The sequence below is a fragment of the Pagrus major genome, chromosome 13, assembly GCF_040436345.1.
Source record: "Pagrus major chromosome 13, Pma_NU_1.0".
Classification (NCBI taxonomy): Eukaryota; Metazoa; Chordata; class Actinopteri; order Spariformes; family Sparidae; genus Pagrus; species Pagrus major.
Window position 1 is genome coordinate 28,696,339 of NC_133227.1, and position 27,912 is coordinate 28,724,250.

General features: G+C 42.2%; 1 protein-coding gene across 3 annotated transcripts in view; it reads left to right on the top strand.

The window, feature by feature from the left end:
* sgcd (sarcoglycan, delta (dystrophin-associated glycoprotein)) overlaps nucleotides 1-27,912 on the top strand; it is a 255,670-nt gene that overhangs the window by 186,949 nt on the left and 40,809 nt on the right. For all 3 annotated transcript variants that reach the window (XM_073480088.1, XM_073480087.1, XM_073480086.1), the window contains 3 exons: nucleotides 2,045-2,146; nucleotides 9,395-9,482; nucleotides 10,732-10,851. In XM_073480088.1, the coding sequence (XP_073336189.1) occupies nucleotides 2,045-2,146; nucleotides 9,395-9,482; nucleotides 10,732-10,851 (310 nt within the window). The remainder of the gene's footprint in view (nucleotides 1-2,044; nucleotides 2,147-9,394; nucleotides 9,483-10,731; nucleotides 10,852-27,912) is intronic.

Below are 27,912 nucleotides of genomic sequence, written 5' to 3' on the forward strand. Positions count from 1 at the left end.
AAGTCGACTTGTCACGAAGTTAGAAAAACAGCCTTTTTTACAGCTTTGTCATCTAACCCAGTAGGTTTTTAAAGAGTTTATTTAGCATTTTCTCAACACATCAAGGAACACTTCATCCCTCAGATTCATAACCAGCACCCCGGAGATTTCACAGGACAGGAGGGGATGAACAAACTAATCTTAAAAAAAGTAACTCAAGCTGTCAGGTGATGTCATGGAGTACAATAATTGCCTCTGAGTTGTCGTGAAGTAGAAGTATAAACTTGTAGACTAGAAATTCTCGAGCACAGTCCAAGTACCTAAAAGTTGTACCTAAGTACAGTACTTGAAATACATTTCACCACTGGTTCTCACTTCTTGCATTGGCAGCTGTGATTCATTAATTACAGAGTTCAGTGCATCTGTACATTTTGAACAACCTTGTATCTGATAATAAAAACAGTATCAGTCCCGGTTCTGTTTATGTATTCAATGTGTACGCCATGTTTGCCAATAGATCTGTTTGTAATACTAATGCTGGAGTCAAGTATCAACTCATCTCACTGCATTAAAAAAGATTAAAAGAGATTAGGGCGGCGGATCAACCAGGGAGACAGTTTACCGAGGCTAATGTGGTCTGTGTACAGTGCTCAGAGTTTGTACCTGGTAATCTGCGAGCATGTAACCAAATAACATCTTCCCCTCGCAGCGTCAGACGTGTGTGATATTGAGTTTAATGTTTCCCCACACAGCCATCTTGCCACATAGATAAATAACAGGTGTTTGTGATCAAACCGCAGGTGTCAGGAATAAAATGGCAGGTGTTGAATACAGCTAGAGATTCATGTTTCGAGGCTCTGCGGCATATTGGCAGGAAATACATGACGACAACACTATGACGAGTCCTGGCTCGCCCACAGCCGCTGTACTGAATCATTCTTTGTGTTGTTGATGGTAGAAAAATACAATAAATAAGTTAAACTCTCTCTGACATCAAGACTATTTTGAATAATCATCCTATCCCAGCCTGTGGCTGCTTTAACTGAGCCTGTCATCTTAGAAACACACATCTTTGATACGCCCGAGGTTCACTTACTAGTTTTTATTGTACATTTCTGCAAACGACAGATGTGTTGAAACTTTACATTTCTTTAAGCTCGATTTTAAATGTTTTGTTTTGACAACACTGTGCCCAAGGTCTGGTTAGTAAAGGTTAGGGAATGGACATGTTTTGGCTTAAAATTTGTCTCCACAAACACGGCTGGAGATGTCCTGAAGTCTCCTCAAAATATCCGGCTTCATCTCCACAAACACAGCTGGAGATGTCCTGAAGTCTCCTCAAAATATCTGGTTCTGTCTCCACAAACACAGCTGGAGATGTCCTGAAGTCTCTTCAAAACACCTGGTTTTGTCTCCACAAACACGGCTGGAGATGTCCTGAAGTCTCCTCAAAATATCCGGCTTCGTCTCCACAAACACAGCTGGAGATGTCTTGAAGTCTCCTCAAAATATCCGGCTTCGTCTCCACAAACACAGCTGGAGATGTCCTGAAGTCTCCTCAAAATATCTGTCTTTGTCTCCGCAAAACACAGCTTGAACATGTCTGGAAGTCTTGTTGAAATATCCAGTTTTTCTCACCACAAACATGGCATGCACATGTCCTGACATCTCATTAGAAAACACACGGTTTTGTCTCCAGAAACAAGGCTGGAAAAAGTCCAGACATCCAGTCAAAAATATCCAGTGGTTCCAGATGAACAGCTAAGCACAGTCTTGAACGCGGTATTATAGAAATGTCAATATAGCATGTAAGAAACGTGGCTGTAGAAACTCAAACTGCCATAATTTGATTCTGGCAACTGGTCTAGAGGCAGAAAACGCTAGGAAATCTTATTAGTGGACTCGGTGTCGGTGAGATGATTGTGCAAAGAGATTACAGACACATCAGTAATTTTGGGATGGATGTGGAAATGTGTGGAGTTCATGACGAGTTGTCGTGCACTTGTTTCTAAAAACATGAGAAGAGAATATGAACTAATCATGACTGTGTCTTTGTTTCTCGCAGGACGGCATGGGCAACCTCAGAATAACAGAGAAGGGCCTGAAACTGGAAGGGGACTCTGAGTTCCTCGAACCCCTCTATGCCAAAGAAATCCAGTCCAAACCAGTAAGTCACTCATGCAAAGACGCACTTATACCCTGCTATTTTCAGACACACGTTAGACTATACCTCACTGGAAGGAGTTTATACTCTGTAAATTAATATGACGTTGGATCTGTCTTGACTAGGTATTTCTTTATTAAGCCAGCCATGATTCTCAGGTGTCTGTGCTAACCATGCTAACGATGCTAAACTCACACATGTCTTTTCTGTTAGCACAGCCATGAGTTGTACAGAGCCATGACGCATAGCTTGAAGCTACATCAGCCCTGGAATAATCAGCATCAGCAGTCGTTACATTAGCGGTGTGTTAGCGTCATGTGGCATTTTCCCAAATGAATGCAAAGCTGCCTTTGCTACCTCAATATAAGTGTAAATTACTTGTTTGGAGAAAAAGGCTGAGTAGTGTGACACTGTGTGAATGACAACACTCGATATGAGGTGAGAAGGTGCAGTGGTGTGAAGTGTCTAATGACTGTGAGTGTGACAGTGTGAATTTGAGGAGTCTCCATCTTACACTGGAAAAAAGCATGTGTGACAAAACCACCTACAGGAAGTATCAGACGACAGGTGCTTCCACTCAACCTGCATTCACAACTGGTATTGATTACATTTAGTGTCTGAATGTTGCTCTAACAAAGCTTGAATTCTGTTTGCTGAGGCTAAAACCAACCTAACACAGCTGAAAACATGCATTTACTGCCCACATTTGGGTCAGCAGACAAAGCTGAGTCGCCCTAAATGTACTATTCTCTCCACCCACTCCTCCCGGGGGCATCCTGAAGTGTTCCCGGGTCAGATAGGATATGCAGTCTGTCTCGCGGGCTGTGGGTTTTGCCACTGTGCCTCCTCTTAGAAAAACCTCCACAGGGAGGTGATGCTTTGGAGCTGAAGGAGCAGAAGTTGTAGTCCAAGCTTGTCCCTGATGTCTGAGTGCAAAACACCCTGCCAATAACAGTCCCTTTAGCCACTTGTGCCTGTGATCTTATGGTCATTTACCAGAGATTGTGAATATAAGGCTGGAATGTACACTGAGCGAAGACAGCGTTCAGCTCTAAATTCAGTAAGTTACAGTAACCTGCAATCGGCCTGGAGTTACTCTGCTACTGATTGTTTTTTTTATGAAAGACCAGATTTCAGAAAAGACTCAAGTCACATTCAACGAGACAAATCATATCGAGTCATGTCACATCATAGCAGGAGAGGACATGTCATAACAAGAGCAATGAACAAGTGACATGTTACAGTATAACAAGACAAGATAAAAAAAGAAAAAATGAAAAAACGTTAAAACAAGACAGTAGAAGAAATGTCAAGTTATGAGAAGACAATAGAGGAAATGTCATGTTATAACAAGTCAGAAGTTTGTCATGTTATAAGACAAAAGAAAAAATGTCCAGTTATAAGAAGACAATAGAAGTGTCATCCAAGTGTCAACCAAAGCATATCATGTCACGTCATGGAAAGACATTTCATGTTGGGTTGTTATAATGAGACAAGAGATGTTGTTTCGCGTGTTTTCGTTAGAGAAGTCATGTCACATCAGGACTAATACAAAAAAAAACAAGGCGAGACGTGAGGACAGGAAGAGAGGAGACGATTTAAAACGAGACAAGGTGAGTCTTGTCATGACGTGATGTGTCACAACAAGATGTTTTCCATCTTTTCGTGTCATAACAAGACGGGATGTGTTGTGTGATTTTGTGTCTTGTCTTGTCAAGACTAGAAAATATGACATGACATCACGGCGAGCACCATATGGCCTCCTCAGAGGAACTGTTTCACACCAGGTGTTCTTGGTGGAGGGAGAAAAAAAAATGCATGCAACAGCTCCTGAGTGCTGCACTTCAGCATCAGTTTCCTTTCAGGAAATCTTTGGCTTTTTACCGATTCAAATGCAAAGCCTGTCTGAAGTCCCATGGTATGTGCTGTTTACAAAATTAGCATTCAAGATGTGGTCCTGCTGTGCTATAATGGCTACAGGAGGAGTATCCAAGCCTGGAGATGTCAGAGAAATGGAGAGATAGGCACTCTCTGCCCGCTGTCTCTTCTACTCTGGCAGTAATAATAGCTGTGTGCAGGTAGTGGACGGATGGCTTGATAATGCAAGAGAGCAGCGCGCTTTATCTCTGCTGTCTAAGAAACCTTATGCAGGCTGAGAGGGAGGATGAGCGATGGAGATGGAGATTGCAGAGAGGAGAGCAGAGTAAAGACGGAGATGGAGATGAGGAATGAGAGAGACGAAGCAGTCGTGATAGCGACGGCGACCGGTGAGACAGATGGAGGAGGACTGAATTAGAACGAGAGAGATGGGAAGCCAGCGAGCATGATTTGACAGGCGGCGACAGGCAAGAGGCAGCCAAGTTCAACACAGACCCAAACAAGCACAACATGTTCACAGTGTGATATTATGGCATCGTATAAAGTTCATATCAGAGTGAAGTCCCTGTTTCACCAAGTGGTACCAGAAGCAGCGATTGAATGTCTGGTTGTTGGTTACGTTGACGGGTTTTGTTTGGCGCAAGCCGACGTAGGAAGATCTACCATCAACATATTAAAAAATATAAATGCAGACTGATACAGTCAGGACATTTATTACATTGAAGAAGGCTGGCGTGGTGGTGCCAAATGTAAAATCTTTGCTTGAAAATACCGGGAGAATGGGCGGACAGATGGGTTGATGTAGAATGGAGATGGATACGAAAGTAAGATACAAAACACCAGAGCAGAGGGAGAAATAAACAGAGGAGAGGACGGAGGGAGGGAAAGGTGGCTGGTAGCTTCAGCAGAGGAGGTGAGAGGAATAGTAATACTAAAGGAGGAGGTGTTGGGAAAGACAAGCTAAGTAAGTTTCTGTAAACCAACAGATAAGTTACAACTGAATGTGTCTTTATGTTGCAACTTTACGTTTGTTCAGGTAACATTTTCTATTTCTCTCGTCCCAGTGTTGTGCTTATGCTCTGGTTAGGTTTAGGCACAAACACCGCTTGGTAAGGTTCAGGAAAACTTCCTGGTTTTGCCCAAAATGCCCGTTTTCATTGCCATGATCACAGATGGAGATCTGATGGTCAGACTTCCCTTGAAAAAATAGCCTGTTGTGGTCACCTCAAAAATGGCTGGAAATGTCTGCAGATCTCATTAAAAAACACCCGGTTTTGTCGCCAAAATGTTGGCTGGAAATATCCCCAGGTGTCCTCAGTTGTCCGTGGTCTGCTGTTCGGCAGCCTTGTTGTCAACCTTGTATGTATCTGAGATTTGCGGGAACGTGACCTGCTGACATAATATCCTCTTTTCTGTGCTGTGAAATCAAAAAAATCTGCATATATGAGAATGAGGGAGGATAAAATGTTATTATTATCTTATTATCTCTATTAATTAATCAACCAACCATCCACCACTACTCACAACCTGCGGTAAGACATCCTTCTATAACATCTATGCGCCCTTCAACAGAAGGTGAGTCCGGGCACTAAACTGCAGATCCATCTTGATAAGACCAGGCCAAATTTTCTGGAGTGGGCCGATGTATTGCTCCCTAAAAATTGTTCCTTTGGCTCGACTTACTGAGCTTTTAATTCAACCAGTGAGTTTTTGTGTAGCCTTCAGAGCAGCGCTGCCTCTCAGACATATTTTCTATAACCAACTCCAATCCACTCGTCTATCTCCTCTCTGCTTATTCTCTCTGTGCGAGAGGCGTCCTGCTGGGAGTAATATGGTCTGTTGCATTAGTAACGAAGAGAGGAAGGAGACGGAGTGGATCAGAGGCGCCACACAACAACAAACTTAACACATGTATTGTACACAAAAGGACTCCTGCAGTAGCCTCTCTGAGGCATTTCAGGAGAAAACCTGCGCAGAGAGATGGAACGTTAAGCCGGCTGCATGAAACAGAGCAGACTGTATTCTGGGTGGTTCTGAAGCTCAAACCATGAAGAATAACTTTTCATACATTGCTTGAGCTTTTGAGCATAACATGGACTGTACCATTTGTCAGCGTTTGTCATCAGGCTTGCTCTGAGTAGAATAAGATGGACTGTCAAGAGATTTGGTTGTGACTGACAGGAGTATAATGATGGCAACCCTGTATCTCAGAAATTATGTGTATAACTAATTTTAATTACAGTTTAATGCAACTTATTTTCTGCTTGGATTGTGTTTTCCTCTGGAGGAAGTACTGGAGGTTGTGGAGCAACCGGATCGACAGAATAAACTTAGGCAATGTACGATTCTACAAAATCATACGTTGAAACTTGACATTTCTTTATAATGCAGCTTTATGTTTCTTTAAGTTCAGTTTTCAGTCTTACATTGTGACATCACTGTGTTTGTGTTCTGGTTAGGTTTAGACATAAAAACCACTTGGTTAGGGTTAGGAGAAGATCATCTCTCAGCTTAAAATACGGGGTTTTGTCGTCAAAAACACAGCAGGAAATGTGCTGACAACCCGTCAAAATGATCAACTTTTGTTGTCACAAACATGGCTGGAGATTTCCTGATGTCCAGTCAAAATTATTCTATAACATGGCTGGAAAATGCACAAAGTTCTTCTTAAAAAATAACTAGTTGACTAATGCACGCAGTGGTTTAAAGGCCATAGTCCCTCATCCAAAAATATCCAGATGTTTCATGCTTACAAATGCCTAAAACAGTGGTCTCTGGCATGGCAACCGTCTCTGTTGTCATGTCGCCAACATCCCGTCCATCTCCTGTAATATATGGTGGTGGTTGTACAAACTGCAGGACCTTAATACTAAATATCCAGGGTTCACATCCTGAGTCCAGCGGTTGGGGAAAGATTGTGGTTTCAGTTAAATGTCGTTAGAGTCAACATGTCCTGTGTCTTGGTTCAGGTCATTGTTCATTTCTTCAATTATTTTTGCATATACGGTTTGTACTTTGCATCTTGGCAGATACCTACATGGGGAAGTGTAATCCTGGTGCTCTTGCATATTAGAAGTATATCAAATTAACTTGAAGTTACCTGGCAGAGCAGAGGGAGGTGTGAGTAGCTTGTTGGCATTGAAAGAAGCCAGTTGAGGTGGATGAATGAATAAACTCACTGATATTGGTCCTTGTGAAGTCGTCTGTATACTACACCGTTGTCAGATTGGATGTGTTTTTCATCTTTTGTCTGTTATTGATCTGAGCACAGCTGCAGGTCACGAGAGATAACGAGTGAGCGGCGACTCCTCAGCGTGCTGCTTTGAACTGAAGGCTTCGACTCACTGTGACATCTGACTGTTGCAGCTACAGTTGGCAGAAATGAGATGAAGTCTTTGGTTGAATCCAAAATGGTGGTTCACAAAGTACACATGTAGATTCAACTTCAGGGTGGATAAATCTATTGTAAGCACAATATTGTAAGCAGTGCCGTGCAAACGCTGTAAAATCCACCAGGCATTTATTTCCTTCAGCCGTGCAGAGCTTCCTCACTTCCTCGGTCTGAACATGCACAGTGCTTCTGCTGGTTTCTGTCTTGTGTTGGGTGTTCAGGTAGCTCTTCACTCCCTGTACAGTTTCACTCGTTTTGTTTATTATTCGGGGCTCTAAAGTTCAGTTTGTCAGGAAAATGTATCAAGGAAGTTTTTAGTTGGATCCCAGTCGGGTAGCTTTTAGCGACTCTGTACACAACAGCACTTATAAAAAGCTGGGCTCCGTGTGTTTGTGCACTGAAACAGAGTGACCGTGAAATAAATACAGGTAACAGCAAAACGATGTTTTTCTACTCAGGAACAACCTCAAGATTAGACTCTTGAGACTATTAACGAGAGCCACTTTAACTTTACAGTAAACGTTCTACTTTTAAAAGCTTTGCAGAAACTGTTCCTCCAAAGTTAAATGCGTTATGACAATACTGAGCTTACTGTGGACATGGTTTAAAGTTTTTAATGTTCTCTGTTAGAAACAAACATTATTCATCTTTGCCTCAGCACTTTGTTGTGACAGAATTTTAAAAAGTCAAACTAATTTTAGTTGCAAACACGCCTCACCTGACGTGCTCAAATTAGCCCCGCGACTCCTTCTGTGTATCGACTATTTCAAACTTCTAGTTAGTTTAACATTCAGCTCACACTGCCTTGTTATTGTAATAACTTCTTGCTTGCATATCATAGATTTGTTGTATTTACTGTGAGAACTTCAATAAGTTTGGCGAGAGCCATAATGTTATCAGTAATATACACACAAGGCATATCCCCGCCGCGGCCGCGAGTGCAGCACAATGGTCAGGCCGTTATCTCTAATTAAGAAGTTGACTGAGGCATGAAGATTAGTCGGGCGCAGACAGAGCGGAGTGTCCGACGTGATCAGCATTACAGAGGTGCAGGGCACTCTGGGAAATGGAAGTTATCAAACCGAGCAGGAGGCTGAAGACCTGGTATGAGCGTTTGAATGTGAACTTATACATTTGTATCCATGTTTCTGTACGTACATGTGCTTTGTACTTCAGTATTACAGCTGGCTCAGCCCCGAAGTCAGCACAGGTGTGTGCCGGTCAGATGATCCATGTCAAGCCACTACCAGGAAATGCAGGATGTAACAAAATGTTCTCACTCCCCTCAAAGACAGCAGCTTTGGTCAGCGGCCCTCAGTTTCAAACTACGACCCTCTACAATGTAGAGGGTCGTAGTTTGAATGCAACATGCAACACCGACACTAGTGGAGCATGTAGAGTCTACATGCTCCACTAGTGTCGGTGTTGCATGTGAAGTTTTAAGTATTATCACCTTATTGAGTTTAAATGGCGAAGGTGCCAGCAAACTGTCAAATTAGCAAAAATAATTATGCATGTCTTTCAAAACCCTTTCAAAATAAAACACATTAAATGAAAATAAACAAAAGTTGCAAGCAAACTCCCACACACTTTCAAAAAGTACATCTATTTCCAACATTTTGGTACTAGACCTTCTTCGGGGGAGGGGAATGAAATGAAATGAAATGAAATGCTGTTTTTGTTTCTCTTTTTGTTTTATGTTTTTGAGTGTGCACCGTCAATATTCTCCATATTGTCCCCAGAGAAGAAAAATAAGTGTCAGTTTAATATCGATCCCACTTTATGACCAAGAAGGAAGAACCTAGAAGTGACACCATCAGAGAGAAGAACAACTTTTTCTGTATAGTTAACCTCAGCGCCTGCCACCGGGTCGTGGTGCTGAAACCGCTCATACCGCCAGAATCAACACAAAATTAAAGTTCCTTGTCGCTGCTTTGAATAAATATAACACAATCATTAACCCGGTCCATCTCTCTCTGCAGGGCCGCCCGCTGTTCCTGCAGTCGTCCAGAAACATATCGGTCAACATCGTCAACAGCAACAACCAGCTGCTCACACAACTTGTAACAGGTAAGATACACAGAGCGCTTTTATGTTGTTTATTGATGTTTTTCTTTTGATACGATACGTGCTTTCATTTCTCATAAACATTAGACCTGCCAAACACTGACGACATCGGCTGCAACGCACCGGCCGGTGAAGAAGAAGTCCTCCCCGGGCAAATCTCACAGTCGAGTGCATTTTTAAGATTCTTTCATGCTTCTTGTAACATCGACTTGTTATGTACAGTGTGATGAGGGTTCGTAGGGTTATTGCAAAACTTAATTGTACCTTTACAGATTGTTTCGTTTGAACACAGAGATAAGTCAGAGACAGAAATGCAGTTGCACTTTTAGATTTGTGTCGGGACCCTGGGGGGGGGGTCCAGACTCCCAGGTTAGGAACCGCCGCTCTGTCAGGAGTCATAGCCTCATTTCCAGGATTAAACATTAGCACATCATAAATTCTTCCTGTGTTCCCCCTTAATGGTGCCAGCCGAGGCCTCAGCCGCTCCGCCATAACTCTGTGATCACACTTTCTTCTTTACATTCCCCCATTCTTCCGCCTGTCACACTCTAATAGAGTTGGCAGTCGTCTGTGATGGAAATCACTTTGTATAAACATGCACAGGAAGTGTCTCTCACGTTAAAAAGTGTGCTGACATTTTGCCTTCTGGGTCTGAGGGGGAGGAGAAAGACGGGGAGTCTGCTCGGATGTTTCTCTTGGATGACTAAGCGGCGTTCGTGTATGTGGAGGAACTTCAACATCCCAGATGGAGAGTGACAGAATCAATTGCGCGCGCGTCAATCAGTCACCCTCCCGATGCCGAGTGTTTTTCCTGCCGGCGCATGAGACAAAGCAATTTGAGTTGGAGGGAGTTGTCTACATTTTCTATTTCTTGTTTGTCATGACACCATTCACAATTTTTTGGCAGCTTGAGTCGCTGTATTTTCTCAAGTTTCCTGCAGACGTTCAGTGAAATGTGTTTGTGTTGCTGCTCTGATCTTTTCCTCTCAATGTTTTTGTTGATTATGCCTTAGAAGTGTTGAATGACAACTTTTTGTGGATGCCATCAGGCTAGAGATGAATTAATCAAATGAATGGCCTGGTTCTGGTTTATAAAGGGTATTTTGGAGTATTCTGTCCCTGAAGTCAGCAAATCCTCCTTGAATGTCTTTTTCTCTGCATTTTAAATGATCTGATTTAATTGAGTCAGATAATCAGCTCCAGTCGCTCCTCTTTGATCTTCTCCTCTCCTTGTTGTGTGTGTTCGGTTTAGGATCCAGTGGATTTAAAGCACGAGGCAAGATGTTTGAAGTCAAATCCACCTCTGGGAAGCTGCTCTTCTCCGCCGACGAGCAGGAGGTGGTGGTGGGCGCCGAGAGGCTCCGAGTGATGGGTGAGTGTCCAGCCTGATGTGAACGGAAACCGACCGGCCCGTCGGGATCCAAAGTGTGCTTGTTGTTGTGGTTGGGTTTGAAATCTGTGTTATGGAGTTGAAGCTGCTTCTCACTGTTGCACAGCAAAAGGAAATGCTCACTTCACCTACAGGAACTGGAAACATTTACTACACAAACTCGACTCTTCTGTAACCGAGCTGACGTGTCAAACTGACGTACAATAAGCAGAATAATGTAATGCTTATATTAGCATCATAAGCAGTCAGCAGAGAGGAGAGCAGGCCTCAGATCTGTGCTGGTAGTACTCGTGTATGAGAGGAGTGAGATGACAACCAGCGAAAGAGCACGAGGAAGACGTTTCCGCTTTTTTTTGTAGATGTGAAAAACTTGATGGCAGAGAGCTGGTGTTTGTCTACAGGACTGGGGGGAGAAGGTGTCATGTCGTCCTCACACAGGAGTTTTTTGTGCTCGTGACAGGAGATAAGAAGTGACAGAGCTGTTGTGGCTGTTGCAGCGGCCGGTCGGCCTGTCGGTGACGCCGCTGCGACGGATGATTTCCTGTGAGAGCAGAGGAGGCAAAATGAGTTCACCGAACATGAATACGACCATAAACAGAGAGATTCACAGCAAAGTCTGATGGGAAATATAGGCCACGTCCAGGACGAGACAGATTTAACGTCCCTTTTCTTCGTCACGAGACTACAAACTCATTCTGAGGTCATGTTTTCAACTTGAAATGCGTTGCTAACATGCTCTGCCTTCATGTGGTTGACATTGAAAACAGACCTCACGGTTCCTTATTTAATTCAAGTTCAGTTGTAGATGTCACATTAGTTGGTCGTTCACTGGGACTCTTCTTGTCTCCGCTGTGTTCCTGTATGAATGGACAGGTTTGTCAATATAAAATGATGCTTGTTAAATGAAGATGGTAGCTTTGATCTTTTTGACTGTTGCCCGATGAAAAGAAGTTGATTTCAGCTGCTGTTTAGACGATTGAGTACCTTATTTAGATATTTAATTCAATAATGAGAATTCCAGTAAATATTTGCCTGTACAATGCGTTTAATTAAATATAATTGCAGCGAGAGGTGAGAAATGAAATCATGGAAAATATGAACTCGTATAAGTATATTTCCATTCTCCTGCATTTGCTGCAGAGAACAGAGAACTTCAAACATGAGAAGTGCTGTGAAATCCTTTTAATAGACCTAAAACACTCTTCATTATTAAGGTTTTAGAAGATGACCGTGCTGTGCCGGGACAGATTTAATCATCGCTCACTTCTTACAGTTCGTACGACTCTATTCCTCTCGCAGCAGGATGGTGAGGATTGAACTAGAACAACTTACAGAAACAGCTCGATGTTGAGAAGCAGCCAAGTAACACACGTTTTATCTGAAGCTGTGATGTCTTTGATTCAAAGTTCATGTCCTCTTTAGTTTCTTTATATTTTCTCACATCCTTTTTCCTTCATTCTTAATTTTTTCTCTTCCTTCCTCTTGCTTAAAAGCGTCCTTTTTCTCTCCTGTTTCCTCTTGAACATTTTTCACCATTATACTTCCATCTGCCATCATTCACCATCACTCATCCGTCCGCCCACCCACTCATCAATCCATCCATTCGCTCTCATTAATAGATAAACAGATATCTGGAAGTTCCTCCCTCTTGACTTGGGCCGGCATATTTCCACTTAAGAGCTCACGCGGGTGTGTTATCTCACTTTGACTTCCTCCCTCTCTCCCTGACACACACCTTTCAGAGCCCTCTGTGTGAGCAATTACTCTTCATCCTCATCTACATTCATTTACATCCTTTTCCAGCCTCACTGAGTCGGAGTTCATTACTGTCACCCACCTCGGCAAAGTGCTCCTCTTAACAGAGGGAGACACAGATGGAGGGAGGAGATGGAGGGGCGAGGGAGGACAGGTAGTGTTGTGACTGCTTTAACAGAAGTCGTTTTTTTGGCGCAGTATTTATTTCAAAGTCAAAACTATTGTAATATTCACCTTTCGCTGTCAGTTTACATCAAACTTTAACATCCAGAAGTCCTGACACCAGTAAATACGAGCTTGTTGTGTTTACTGAACCCGCTGCTGTGATCGCTGCTGCATGACGTTCACAGATGCACTGTGGGATATCTTTGATTTACAACTTGAAACCGGAAAAGATCTGGAACAACAACGAAAAATAACATGTTTCAGAAGCAGTGGAGATCTTCAAACACTAACAGAACCAAGCAAGAAGTAATACGACACACATCCATATATAGTTGAATTAATTGTTCTCACGACAAGGTAAAAACTATCAGGTTTGTCCTGAAGGGGGCGCTACAGGCAGTAGGGTCCTTGTATTTAATAGAGTTTGTCCGTTGGAAGCAGTTTCATGGAGATCTGCCTGATGACTATGACATATTAAAGCTGTAACTTTGTCCCACTTTGAAGCTCAAAGCTCAAAATGAAAGGAGTTCATCCTCTGAAGCATTTTGTCCTTTAGATCCTGTCTTTCATGAGCGCTACAAGATATATAAAACCCAATAAGTAGTACCAAGTTTATCTTGATAGAGGAGCTCACAGAAAAGTCTCTACATCAACGAAATCAAAGTGATTCATCCTCTGGGGGTCGTGAACATCCACCGCACATTTAATGAACATCTCCTCAGTAGCTTGTGACAGAACTTTTCATGGGGAAAAATAGTTATATATAATTTGACCTGACATTAATGTGAGGTGAAATATCAGGGTGTTGATGGTTGTTGATGGCCTGTAGCTGAGATTTCCTGCTCTGGACCGACATCGATGTCTTAACTTTAATCAGACTGAATGAGGTTTTCTCGTGTTTTCACCTGTAAAGCCAGAAGGTGGTTCTGGTTTCATCCGGAGCATTTCTATCTATCTGTTTCCAAACTTTCAAGCTGACATCTATACATGTGTTGATCAGCGACAAGTGTCACTAAGCCCTCCAAAAGATCACTCCATCATTTGTCCGTATCATACGAAATCACTGAGGCAGAGATTAAATCCATCGGGAACATCTGCGTTGCTTTCCGGCCGCGACACGGCTGCCGGGGATGATCGAGGCCGGTCTCGACGATGCTCGTACTTCCATCAGCACTTTGTGATGACGTCATCTTGTGTTCTGCATGGATTCCACTTAATTTAACACCGTCTGTTCAAACTCTTCTCTTAATGAATGAAATCCAAGAGCCAAATCATGCACACAGTTGTGCCCTCTGGAGACAATCGTGACAGAACCAGAGAGACACAGGAGGAATAAAGTCGGTATTGAATTCAGTCTTTTACAACACCTCAGTCAGCTGTGGTGACGGAAACACAGAGGGAGAGAGCGCGATGACTCGCCAATTACTCTGTTTATCTCTGAAGCCGTTTGATGAGGCCGCTCGAGGCTACGAGGCTACGAGGCTAATCTAACGATGGCCACTCGAGTTCCCAAAAGGCTTTTCTGAGGTCCCTAAAAGTTGCTTTGTGTGTCACCTGAGCGTGTCTCTGATTATTTTATTCACGTTTCTGCACGTGTCTTCATCTTTAAACTTCTGCGTTTGTTCCATCTTGCTGCGGGTCTTCATTTGAAGGTTTTTAACATAGCTGCCTGCAAGATGCCTGACCCTCAGTACCTGTTTTAACTTCTCTGATTCATTAGTGCTTAATTTAGTCTCAAAACCACACAAGAATCCAGAGAGGCGACTGACTCTGTTGCTGTTACTTACGTCACATTGCTCTTACAGAAACCCAGCAGATGTTGCTCTTAAGCACAGAGTATTTTAATATCATGTGCATGCATTTACAGTTTATCTGTGGATGTGACCTCGGCTGCCCACTTGTGCAGATAAAACCTGAGGAAGAGCTGCCGTCCGCTCTCTCGTCCCTGTGACGTATGAAGGGACTGTGGAGGCTTATAAAGCTGCCACATGTCATTACCGAGCCCATCCTTCCTTCTCTACCAATAAAATACATAATTATACCCTGCATATAACTTTAATTGGCCCAACTGAGGTCATTGCAAATCTATGATACTGCTATCATTGGTTTCATTACAGCTATTTACAGTCCAGTCAGACAAGGCAGACTGGCTCCCAGCACACACACAGTAAATGAGAAGACAGACTGGGGGATATGTGACGATAGCCCGGGTCAGAACAGAACACTTTTTATGCTTTTTGTTTCAGCCCCCTTTGGCAGCAGATGTTATATGAAGTAAGAAGAAACTCCCATCGATGTGGGTTAAATAAACAGCTGAAGAGCAGCAGCCTGGTGCTGTAGCTGTGGTTTGTAAGTCACTGGGTCAGCTGATATTTCCCCTCAACATATTTTTTTCCTGTGAGCTGCATCAGCCTCGAAATCAAACCTCCAGCTCCAGAATAAGCACTGATCACTCATGCGATGTGTTGATGCTGTTTTTCCCCCTCTCCGAGCCCAGGAGGGAAAGTGCAGCGCAGCCAACTGTACTGATAAATACAGTATACAGCTTATAGCAGAGAGAGTGGACTGGGCCAGATGTATTTAAACTTCCTTAGGCAGAAAGCCCAGAGGGAGAAATGAAGGAGAGTCACCTTGGTGCTCAGGATCAGAGTCGTGGTAACATCTTTGCTTCAGAGGGAACCAGCAGGAGGAAGGCAGGTGGACACTTACGTAACACAGATACATAACTGGACTGATGTGGTTCGTTATTCTACTATGTTGGCACTTAAACATGTCTGAAATAATGTAAAATCCAACTTTTCATTCATTGTGAAATTACTTGTTCATTGTTTCTTACTTGTAAATCTTAATCTTTCAAAAATATTGTTCAAATGTGACAAAATCATAAAAATACTGATGTCTGGGGGAGGAAGCTGTTAAAAGAAAGATGATATAAACCAGGGTTCTGCATCTGGTTTTTGATCAAGGTCAGTCAATTAATTAATGTTACATCTCTCAAATTTAGGTCTTTAATTTTTAATTACCCACAAAAATCTGCAGTAAAAAAAAAAACGTTTTAAATTATTAAATTATGGTCGAGTTTGCTGTTAACAACTAGATGAGAATCATTTTAAATAGATGTTTTACTTTGCCCATGTAGAAATGAATATGATGTAAAGAAAAATAAGAAAACAATCAAACCGAGATCTCTGAGTTTATGAGGTGCACTTGAACACACCATGACATCCCCAATCGGCGCCCATGCATCTTCTGTACAAAGCGGTGTTGATTTCAGAGTTTACAACGTGTACTTGAATGCAACATGTCCGGACAGAAGCAGCTCGCCTGCAACTGAAACCAACTAGTCTGACTCACCGGATAATGACGGGTATACAGCCTGCCATCGGGTACCTTTTTCAGGCGGCTTTCTCTTTCGTTCCACTTTCTGCGTGTTAGCGTTAGCGTACCATTTTGCCAATTTAATGCCAGGGCTCACCCCCCACACTATGTTGCAGGGGCACCATCCTGGGTTAGCGCTGTGATTGATTTAAAGAAATACAAACAAGTGTTTTTTTTTTCCCCTTTTGCTTTCTTTACCTCGTCACCTGACTTCCTCCTTTGCTGCCGTAATAACAACAGCAGCCACTAGAGGTCAACAGGAAATTTAGATATGGGTTTTAATAAGCTGCTTTCAGAGTCGACCTGTATGGTTGTTTTTCTGAAGCCAACGCCTCCCATCACCTTCATCCCACTGAAGATTTGTATTTTCAAAAGTGAACCAGAGTTTCCAAAGGACCCACAAAATAACAGCTTCACCTGCTGTTTTGTTTTGTTTGTTTTTTTCATTTATTTTCAGTTGTAATTATAATTAAACTCCTTTCATTATCCTCAATTACGTCCCAGTGACTCTCTGAAGTCGGGGCTTGTTCGAAGTGATTCCAGCCCCCGATCGTAGGAGAGAGCAGACTGTAGGGGGAAGAAGACGAAAAAAGAAAGGTGAAGAAGGAGAGAGGTAATTGGAGGAGAGTGTTCACTCCCTCCTTCCTTTATTAAAGACGTGTTATCAGCAGCCAGTCTGCTTTGATGCACTCACTAAGTAATTACCACTCCACATTATGGTACACCGACTCTTTCATATTCTGTGGAGGCAAATCAAGGATGGCTGAATGATTACAGGAAAGCATTGTGAAAGGAAAAGATTTTCATTTCTCTTTCTTGTCTACTTTCAAATATAGAGCCTCGCACTGCAGAGTCTTCATCTCCAGTCTGCTGGTAGATGGAGATCAGAGTCAGGCAGCTCTTTGGTTGCAAAATCATGATCAATGATAAATCTATGTCGCACATTTACAACCTCTAAACACATTTATATACTGGATGCTTCACATCAAGAGATCAAAAATGATTCATGGAAGACTGATTTAGAGAAAACATCAAAGCTTCACGCTTCATTTCGAGATGATATTTGAAATGTTTGGTAAAGTTTAAAGGCTGTTGTTTCCTCTGAAGCTATCGGATCACATCTGAAGCAGGAGATGCTCATCAACAAGCAACCAGGCCTTTTTTATTTTTTACTTTACGTCATTTTATTTCATCCTGCTCATCGAGACACGATTCCCAACAGGCAGTCTTTCGATGCACATGATCTACGACTGCTACGGATCTACGAGATGAGCTGTTAATCAAAGATTAATTAAACTGAAACACCAAATTCATCAGAGAAAACATTTTCTGCCTGAACGTTTCTGAGTGGCTTGAAATTAACTTGGTGGAGCTGTATTTTTAAAAGGTAGTCCACTCTAAAAATCACATTATCGTGTCAAATAATTTATATAATTTTTACACCAAAATCAGGGTGTCATCTGCTAAAAAAATAGGTGGTTTCTTGTGCGTCACGTTCACAAGATCCCATGATGATGTGATCTTGTGAATCCATCCTACAAGACTTTAAGTCGTGCACCTGTGACCAAACCACAGTGGCTCTGCCGATCAGCGTCCTACGAGGAAATACTGGCAGCTACAGCCGTAATGTAGGCGTGATGACAACAGAGTTCTCTTCAGTGGCGGACCCAAAAAAATGAAAAGGTCATCACGTGTTTTCGGGGGGCACCAGTGCACATAAAGTTGTGTATTTATAGTATTTATAGTGAAGAGAGAGGACCTCCCCGTGTTTTGTCCTCTTAAAGGGCACCCTACAGGGCAATTTGTCATGTTTTATCGACCATAGGGAAAGCAAAGAGGGCACTTTTGTTTGATTCGAACGTTTGGGCACCGCTGGAGCGCAATTGTTCTGGTTTCCAAACAGCTTCACGGGTGAGATTATATTGAATGCTGACCTGAAGTCAACAAACAGCGTTCTCATGTAGCTGGTCTTATTCTCCAGCTCTCTGAAGTCTTGAGTGGACCACTGTTCAATAAGGTGTTTCAACATTTGTAAGCCTCAAACCGCTGGATATGACGAGACTTTGGGACATTTTCCTGTTGTGTTTGTGGTGATAAAACCACAGGTATCGAGCCAAAACATGATCTTACATTGCCAACATTTATTTGGGCAGTTGGGTCGTCTCTGCTGCTTTGATTTTGACCACTCCTTTAACTTTAACATTCAATAATTGATATTTAAAAATGGCTCGACCAAATCAGTATCCTGATCCTGACAAAACGCAACTTATTTCAATATTTGAACTTGTGGTTTCACAGACCATCTTTAAACTTCTAGATTGACAAAAAAAAAAAAACTCAATTCAAATCCTGCCTCTCTCAAGTCCAGGACATCCTGCCAAATCACAGCAGCAGTTCAGCAAACATGCAGTGAACCGTGGGACTGAGGCAACATCTGCATCTCCCACTCTGGTCCCCTCAGAGGTCGGACCGAGGATGATCTGCTGAAAGTGGGATCGGAGCCGGTGTTTTCAGATGGCAGATGGACGAGAACATGCCGAACTCGTAACTCTTTAACAGCCTCTTTTGTATAATGAAAGACTCCAAACTGAAAAACAGAATAAAAAAACATGAAATATTAACTCAAGGACTCTGGAGAGACTGAGAGAGTCCTACTTAAAAAAAGGTAAAAATACATTTTTAAGCAGTGTGATTTTATAAACTGCTTTCCAAGTGCAGGGAACCCCTGGTTGAACTCTGTGGATAAAGCCTCTCTGGGCCTGCAGAGGCTGTTGGGAGGTTTGTGTAGGTCTCTTCATTAGTGATTAGAAAATGTGAAAATGCATTTAATTGAAGGTTACAACCCAAAAGGTCGGTTTAACGTGAGATTACAGCAGCAGATTAAATTCTTACTCTTTAAAATCCCCCCCTTGAAGGACGATTCAGTCTTTCTTACAACCTTTGTCTTACTTTTGTAGTTTCAGCTTCACTCTTCACACACAAAGTGTCGATGTTTGGCTCTGACCTCGTTACCCCCCGCAAACATTCACCAAGCTCAGCACAGCGGGGAGCTATGATAATAACCTCTCCACAGGCGGATGCTGGGTGGTGGTGGTAGTGGTGAGGCTTTTCAAATGCCACGCGAACAGCAGGTGAGCGTTGTGGCAGCAGGCATGGCAAGAAGTGAGCAGCGGGATGACGGCTTGATGTTCACCATCACAGCCAGAAGGTTTGCAAGGAGTGAGCCTTCTGAGTGTGGCAGCAGACTCAAGTTGACTCCCTGAACTAGCTTCATAGTAGAGGAGCTGTAGCCTCACAAGTTCATGTCTCTACAGTAGAGTGCACACAGCAACTCTGACACTATGAAACTGTGTGTAAGTATAAAACGAGAAGACAACTTTCCTTTTAAAGTATTGTAATGCACAGATTACAACAGTGGTCTGTGTTGGCTTAGCTGTAATGCCTCATTTCTAGATTGTGTGTGTTTCTGGTAGCCTATTTTACTAAAACCACACCACTGATGAAGTGAAAGAGAAGAAACCCTACAAAATAAACTGGATGTTAAATAAGAATGATTTATTCATGCACAGTTTGACCTTTGACCTGATATCCCAGTATTTGTCAAACCAGCAGCTCAAACACATTTTTAAGTTTGGCTGAAGGAGTTGACTCACATCATTACGTTGCATCCTCTTCGCTATACTTCCTCTCAATGAAAAGGAAAAATATAGTTTCCGATTCCAGATTTTCACCTTTACAGCCTCATCTTAAACTGGCAAGAAAAATTAATAAGCTCCAGGGTTAAATTTGTGAACTGTGAGGGCAAACGTTTTTATTTTATATTTTTAAGCTCACGCACCTCATTAATGTGTGAGGTTCTGCAGCTCTGACCGTCATAGATGAAGTCAAGAACCTAAATTTTTTGCAGTTATTGGGGTCGCGACCTGCACAAGCTCAATCTTAACAACAACGACTTGGAATAAAAAAACATCACAGAAACATCCGTCCTTCAGGGAGACGGACGGGGAGACCTTCAGGAAAGAAACTGGAAAGTTTTAGAAAAAACATCACCTACAACTATCTCTCGCTCTGCTTCTCTTCAGTTGAACTCTGGGATTATTTTAACTGCACCTTTGACCTCCGCTGTCTCTCCTTCACACTCTAATTCATACTCAGTAATGACTGAAACGGCGCCGACCTTCAGATGAAGTTCCATCAGATGGACTTTTGATCACAGGGTCACGGCAGAGAAGGGCTCAGAGATCAGCTGCCCTCCTCACGTTCGCTTCTAGAGGTCTGACCTGTCTGCGTCGGCAGATTTGTAATGAGGGGGAAGTCTTGTTTGTGTTTTGATGTTTTCCACCCAGCTGCTCAAAGGGAGATGGTATTATTCTGTGTCTGTCTTCGCCCTGTGGACCCTCAGTAGCCTGGAGCTAACCTTGCATCAGATTTTTGGCCTCGGATGTTATGAAGGCTCTGCAGAGATATTTGCCCTTGGGAGAGTGCCTTTTTCTCCGAATCGCCTGCGAGGACTTTTAATGCATTTCTACTTCTTTATGTGCTGGACCATTTTTCAGTGAAGACAGGCAGGAAAGATGGGACAAAAAACAGAGAATGATAACGTGCTGCAAAAAATCGCAGGACAATTTTGAACCCGGGACGTAAACCAGACCCCCAGGCGAGCTGCTTTTATCTACTTTTATCTGTACTGAAATAATACTTTTGCATAAAATAAAATGTTACTATGGTTGAGCGAGTACTCGGCTAAAACAAGCATCCAGTGCCGATAAATAAAATGTGTCAATATTCATACTCATGATGAAGGAAAATCAGCGTTTTGGTATCCGACTGAAGTTTATTCATTCAAGTATACAACAAACTTATTCTGTCAATACTTCTCTAACTCTGAAGCTCAGTTCTGAGGCGGTTCTGTTAATAGTTTTCTAATACATAATACCTTTGGCAGCTTGTGATTAGGCTTACATTAATCATGAAGAACTTCCAGTTTAAAGGTGATGTTTGTAAGAAAAGTTGATATTTGAGTCTCATTCCCAACTCGTCTGGGGTTGCCCGCCATCCCAGAGCTTCATTATTTGAGTTGGGAGTGAGACTCAAAAAATCTACTTTTCTTACAAAAAGTACCTTTAAGCTTCCTCTCCTGGTTTAAGCCCTAATTCTGAGTACAGATATAGGTCATTTAGGTGGCTTAACAGATACAAGTATAGATAATGGTGTACTCGCTCATCCCTATATTTTACTTTGAGAAACCAAATTGTCATTTCAGGGTGTTAAATTCCCAGAGTCGCTGGGACATATGGCGTATTTATTCAGTTGTTAGTAATGTCACATCTTAGCTAAATTTCTTGCACTGGGGGCTGTTTACTAAAAAACAACTTCTGTCTGATTTGCTGACTTTATGAAAGACATCAGTTGGATTACAAAATGTAATCAGTGCGCTAAAACGACGTCCTGCTGGGAGGAACACTGATGTGCTGATGCATTTACTGCTTCAGCTTTGCTCGGCTGTCAAACAGTGTTTAAACAAAAAAACAAAACACCAAATCCCTCTTAATTTATGAGAAATTACTGTTAACAACTTCATAATCTTCAGAAATCAGCTTTTTTCCAACATGGGTTGGCTACGAGAAGACAAAAACTGAATCGGATACACTTTAAGTATGTTAATTACTTGTACATTTCATCAGATTGAGTCATTGTGTATGAATTAAGGACACAGAATAACCAAGGAAATGCGATAACTGAAAAAACACACGGTTTATGTATAAGTTTGCATTCATTTAATGAGACTATGTTATTAAATGTATTCACACTGACTCAAAACTTTGCATTCAATGTGACATTACACTGAACTAATGTCATAAAATAGTTGAAAAATGTACATGTGATTAAAAATGCTTGATGATTTTGGAGTACCAGAAATGAAATCCATAAAATAAACCAACCTCGACTTATGTATGAGCAATAAAATCCATCTATGAATACAGATATTCCTATAAATTAACTTGTAATCATTGGGATGGCTTGTGATTTGCATACACTTTTACTGTGAGTGGGTTTTAAAAAATGATAACAGCTCCAGGAAGCCCCGTAAAACATCCGTCTAATATTTGATTTTCAATGCTCAGAAAGGTTTCTTATGACTCGGGGATCCATAAGAAGTTGTGAGTGGCAGCTCCGGGGCTGTGAGTTTGAAACTTCAGTCGCTGCGGGGACATATTTTTAGAAACTTTATGCAATGAAACCCTCCCCTGCGCCGGAACTGATCAAAGTTTCCTCATGATTTTTCCATCGCAGTTAAGTCCTATTTTTGGCTGCGCTTACTGACAAAAATATATATGGTGTCTTTGGCAACGTTACAGCTTCATATCAAAGTAGGACGGTGCAGTAACAAGGTGTCTTAACTGTTTTAGTGCAACACAAAAAACATATTGGTCCATAGTAAACCCTCGGCGAACAGTTCAGCACCTGAGAAAATATCTATCTTCACATGAAACTACCTGCATGATCTTCATCTTTATGTCCCATCCAACCTCTCACAGACTCGGTCGTATATCCGCCCTGACAGCTTCAGCCCTGCACTCTTTTTATACCCAGCTCTCCTTCCCCTCAGAGTGGACGCCGTTAAGCCGTAATAAGACCATAAAAGACACTTGAGAGTTACTGCGTAGGGGGGGACGTCACGGCGGAGAATTTATTCAAGGCGAGACGGTGGCAGCCTTACATTTCACGCTTTTATCTGGAGTGAATGGGAAATGTGCTGGTGTGCGAGCGGCCATTGGATTCCTGTCAGCTGACCACGTTAAGGAGATGATGAAGAATCCATTAAAACCCCAGCGAGCGCGGCTACGACTGACCTGTGTCTGTGTGTGTTTGTGTTTATGTGCGACACAGCAGCTCATCTCAGTGGGTTTCAAGCCGGCCGAGACAATGAGGGAGAAACTGAGGGGACACTTGTAAAATGAAGTCAGGATCGACGTGGGTTTGGAGATGTATGTTGAAGACTGTTCACTATGAATGTCAACTGGTCAAAACCAAATCAATTTCATGGTTATTTTGTATTATTTGCACAGACGTAAGAGTGCATCTACAAACTAACCTATTATAAAATATCATTTAGTTTAGTTTTCCCACCAGAATTTGTCGCTTTTAACTTTTTATAAGGAGGACATTCAAATATAAATGGTAAGATGAGATCAAAACCACTCGTTTATTATTCATCAGTACTAAAGATGAGCAACCGTGTTCAAAAATATCTGGATGTGTACATAAAAAACTGAAGGAAAAGACAAGTTAACTCTGACTCCCGAGGCAGAGTTCAGTGAGAAATCAGAGAAGTACAGTGAGCTGAAGATAAAGATTAAACTTTGTATCATCCTGAAGAAACATTCAGCTGTTTGAATCAGTTCACATTCAGGTTCTGGGTCGGTTCTGGATGAATTTGAACAACGAGGCATTCTCATATTGTTACAGCTCTGATTAGCACCTCTGATCAGCTGATGCTAACAGATATTTAAAAATACTATATGGAGAAACATCAAGAATATCATTAAAATAACGTTTGGTAGTTCATGTTGGAGGGAAACGTACACACTGAACCCACAGCTCCTCTCACTTGCCCCGAACGCAGCATGCATTAATGAATCATATTAAACTGAGGGACCGAAGGAGATCAAAGCAGGACAGATCCAACCTGAGTAGACTGCAGGATAATTAGACCCGATCCGAACAGACACTGATAGATAGAGAACAGGAACACCATGATACGCTATCAGTTTACAAGCAGGTGTGGTTGATGAAGACTAGCAGCATATTGATAATATCCCAAGAATGAATATTTTTGCTTGTTTCAAGGACTAATTTCAGTATTTTTCAGTATCTGAGGTGACGTGGTCGGTTCACTGGGAGGGCGCACAGCTGTCTTTAGAAACCTAGAAAGAAAAATAGCTCCTCCATGTATGTTTGGCGGCAGGTTGTGTGTGTGTGTTTCCGTCCCTCACACCTGGCTGGCCGTGGGGTTCGAGGACGTCTCCTGCAGCCGTGTTTCATGGCTGACATAAATCCAGGCGCCAGCAGTCATCAAGCCAGATTAGATTGTAAGCGCGGCGCTCTCTCCTTCCCCTCTGCTCCGGGGTGTCTGCAGCTGGCACCGTCCCTGACGAACGGGGGTGCGTTCGAGAGCGCTGGCAACGGCAGCTCGCAAAGATCACGGTTGGCACTGTTTGTTTTTCCTAAAGGCAGTTATACGTTAGCGACAGGCAGTGTGCGTCCTATAGGCAGTACAGGAGTGTAATGTGTTCTCTGTCGTTATCCCTCCAACACGTAATGGGCCATCTGTGTGAGAGAGGAGGCGAGCGCAGTTAGCGCTAATGCAGTCATAACATCTAGCATGGAAGCATAACCGACAGCCATGATGCTGTTCTGTCACCGTTGACTGACTTTACTCCGAGGTGACTTTCACAGTCGTCTGAGATCTGCTCATGTGGTGAAGAGGAAGAGGAAGAGGAAGGTGTGGAAGCAGCGTCCATGTGAAACCAACTTTAAGTTTTGTGGTGTTGTCGAATGGCACAATTTAGATTTAAATCATAAGATCCTTTCTTTTGAAACATAAATGCAGATGTTCTTACAGCTAATGTCCGTTCATCGTAAACAAATCGAAAGACCGGCCCCCGTGAGCTGAAAAAACTTCAACTTCAACAATTGCTTTCATCAGTAGGTTGGGACTGGTTATGGGACTATAATTTTGTGTCTGGATGAAAACAACAGCTAGAGATCATTTGGACTCGATCAGCAGTCTGCACAAACAGGCCAGGGATTACATTTTTTTGCTTCACGCACCTTCAGACCTTCATCCGAGCCTCCAGGAACAGGGCTGGGGACTGGGGGGGTCGATTTTGATTTGACTCAAGCAGAAAAACCACATAATAGTTGTTATTCATAAAACCTTACATCGATGTGGAAATGACCTTATCTCAAAAGCAAAGTCTAGACTTGACGTAAGTGATTCTCCTGCCGGTGATGCAGTATCGGCTTTGGCTGTTGGTAACTGAATAATACATGTTGTCTGGCTTCAATCTTCTCCATCGCTGTGATCTCATCTTCCAAAAAGTTTGATTTTTCTCTTTTGGCTGTTCGTGACTAAAAAGTTCAAGTATGAATCCAAGAACATTTTTTATAAATGAGGCCTCTGAACTGTGAAGTAATTTTAGCATAATAGCCCCATTGTGCATTGCCATTGTCAAGTCTTCAAGACTTCTATCAAACACAATCATAGAAAATGAGTGGTTGTAAAATCTGTTTCGTGCTGGGTCCTGAAAATGATACGTTGCATGATCTGAATTTGATCCAGTAGGAAGAGCAAATTTAGAAAGTCTAGGAAACCATGTCATTACATTGATTTATGCTATTCATGCGTGAGAGGAGCCAACAGGAAGTCGGCCATCTTAGCCAGAGGAAGTCGTGAATGTGCATACTTCTCAACCAGATTTGCCAGAGAAGAACTTACAAACGTCATATTTGTCACATGCAACCAGTTCATATGAATAAAAGGGGCCCCATCTTTGAAACAAGGACTTTTGCTTTATATATCCAAGTTTTAATGCGATCAGTCGAGGTTCACAGACTTGGAGACTGTATGTCAGAAAGTACTGTGTATAAAATAACAACCACGTTCTCATCATGTCAGGATACATTTTAAAAAACATCATCTCTGCCAGCGGTCTTCAAAATTTCCAGTCAAGAAATCGTTGTGTCTGTAGTGCGTTTCCATCTACTGCCTGTTATAAGTCCAGAATACGTGACAGCGTTGCGTACGTAACAGAGCATCGGTCACTGATATGTCTGGGCTTTTCATGACATCTGTGTATTTACCAGAACTCTGTGATGTTTGGACTCAAGCCTCAGATGTTGTGGTTACGTACACCCCTGACACCCCAAGTCTGTAAAGTGTCTTTCTGATTGGAGTTTAAGAAGTAGAAGAAGGCACCACTTCCATAATAATTTCTTGCATGTCCTCTTTTTTTACATGCCATTTTTTCAGCCTCAGCCAAGCACTTTCTGCAATATTGTTGTGTTTTTATTCCCCGGTGTCTTCACTTTTTTATGTGCAACAGATTGATGAGATGTATTTAAAAAAGACGTCATTTTCTTCAGTCTTGAAGTTCAAATCACAACAATCACGTTGGGTCGCGGCCCTGAGTTATAGAGACGCTCCTGATTGCCGCCCTGACGTTTTCCCCCCGTCACCTTCACTTGTTTCACTTTGACTCAAACAGCTGCAGAGTCGCTGATTAATGCGCACACAGGACAGCAAACATGAACACGACAAACACGAGTCGTCCCACCTACACATCCTGTTCTGATTGTCAGGACGGATCTTTTCTTTGTTGTCGTGTAAATACTCCGCTGCTTGTCGTGTGCCCGAGCGCTGCCCTCATTTGTGTTTGTGTCTGCCATATGGCTCTCTCATTACCATTATAACAGGCTCTGATTGAATGGGAGGGATAAACAGTCAAGATTTACAATTTAGATGAGGGTAAATTCACACTGGATACGAGTTTGAAGGGACACACAAGGTTTTTTGTTTCTCTCTGAATTCAGGCACATCAAGGTAAACTGTACTTATTCACTTATTCACTTAATACGACAAGAGAAAATAAACACCTGACTCTTACAAAGGTATAACAATGACTGACTGAGGAAAATGAATGATTTCTGAGACAAATTCTGTGTTGGACCCCTCAAACCAAAAATGAAAGTACCCTACTAACAAATACTTTTAGTATCGTAGAACAGAAATGCAAAACTCGACCTAAAGCCAAGTTCACATCACAAGCTTTTTCACTATTTGTAATCGTGTCGTACCTGCTGAACCGCGATACGAGCAGGCAGTCAAAAATAATCCACGCTGTCCACACGTCCTGATCCATCCCTCTCATACAGATCCTTTTCTTTTTCTTCCTTGATTCAATCTTTTCTGCAAATCAGTGCACAAACAACTTGAACTGCGTCGTTCATGTGTGTGATTTGTAATGTGCACTTGGTTGTGTGGTGCGCAAAACTATTAGACTGCAAGACACCAGATTATGAAGTCGTGTAGTTTGGCTGAGGCGTTAGAGGAAGTTAGTCGACAAACATCTCGCATTTATGATTTATTTTTAAGTCAAGAGTGGCTGTAGGTGGCTTCATTTAAAAAGTGTCTCCATTAGAGCGTTTGTCCAGTTTAAGACTTTCCAGTCAGTATGTCACTTGGTCACAGTTCCGAAAAAAGGATAAAGAAAACAACTCTGTATCAAGATTGCTTATGTTATGTGTTTACTATAAATAAATATCAGGGCTGGAGATGTCCCAACTTCCTCTCAAAAATATCTGTTTATTGTCGCCAATTCTCCCGAGGTTTCCTTAAAAATATCCAGTGGTTTCACACTTAGAAATGCTGAAACGCAGACGTGAACTGCATCCACTGGCTCGGAAAACCTTGTCGCCTGTATTTCCACCAACATCCCCTCCACCTACTGATTCTGAAAGTCAGGTTAATAAACCTATAATGGACGTATCTCGCTTTGTGGAAACGTTGAAGCCAACATGTCATCCTGGACTGATCAGCTGATACATCGTCATCAAATCCTTTTAATTCAAAAATACTGATATCAGTCGGGCTGTTCCCTGCAGCGCAGACTGTAACTCCATTAATCAGTAAATTTAATAATTTATCTCACATCTCACCTTTTCAGACTCTTCGTTTAGAAA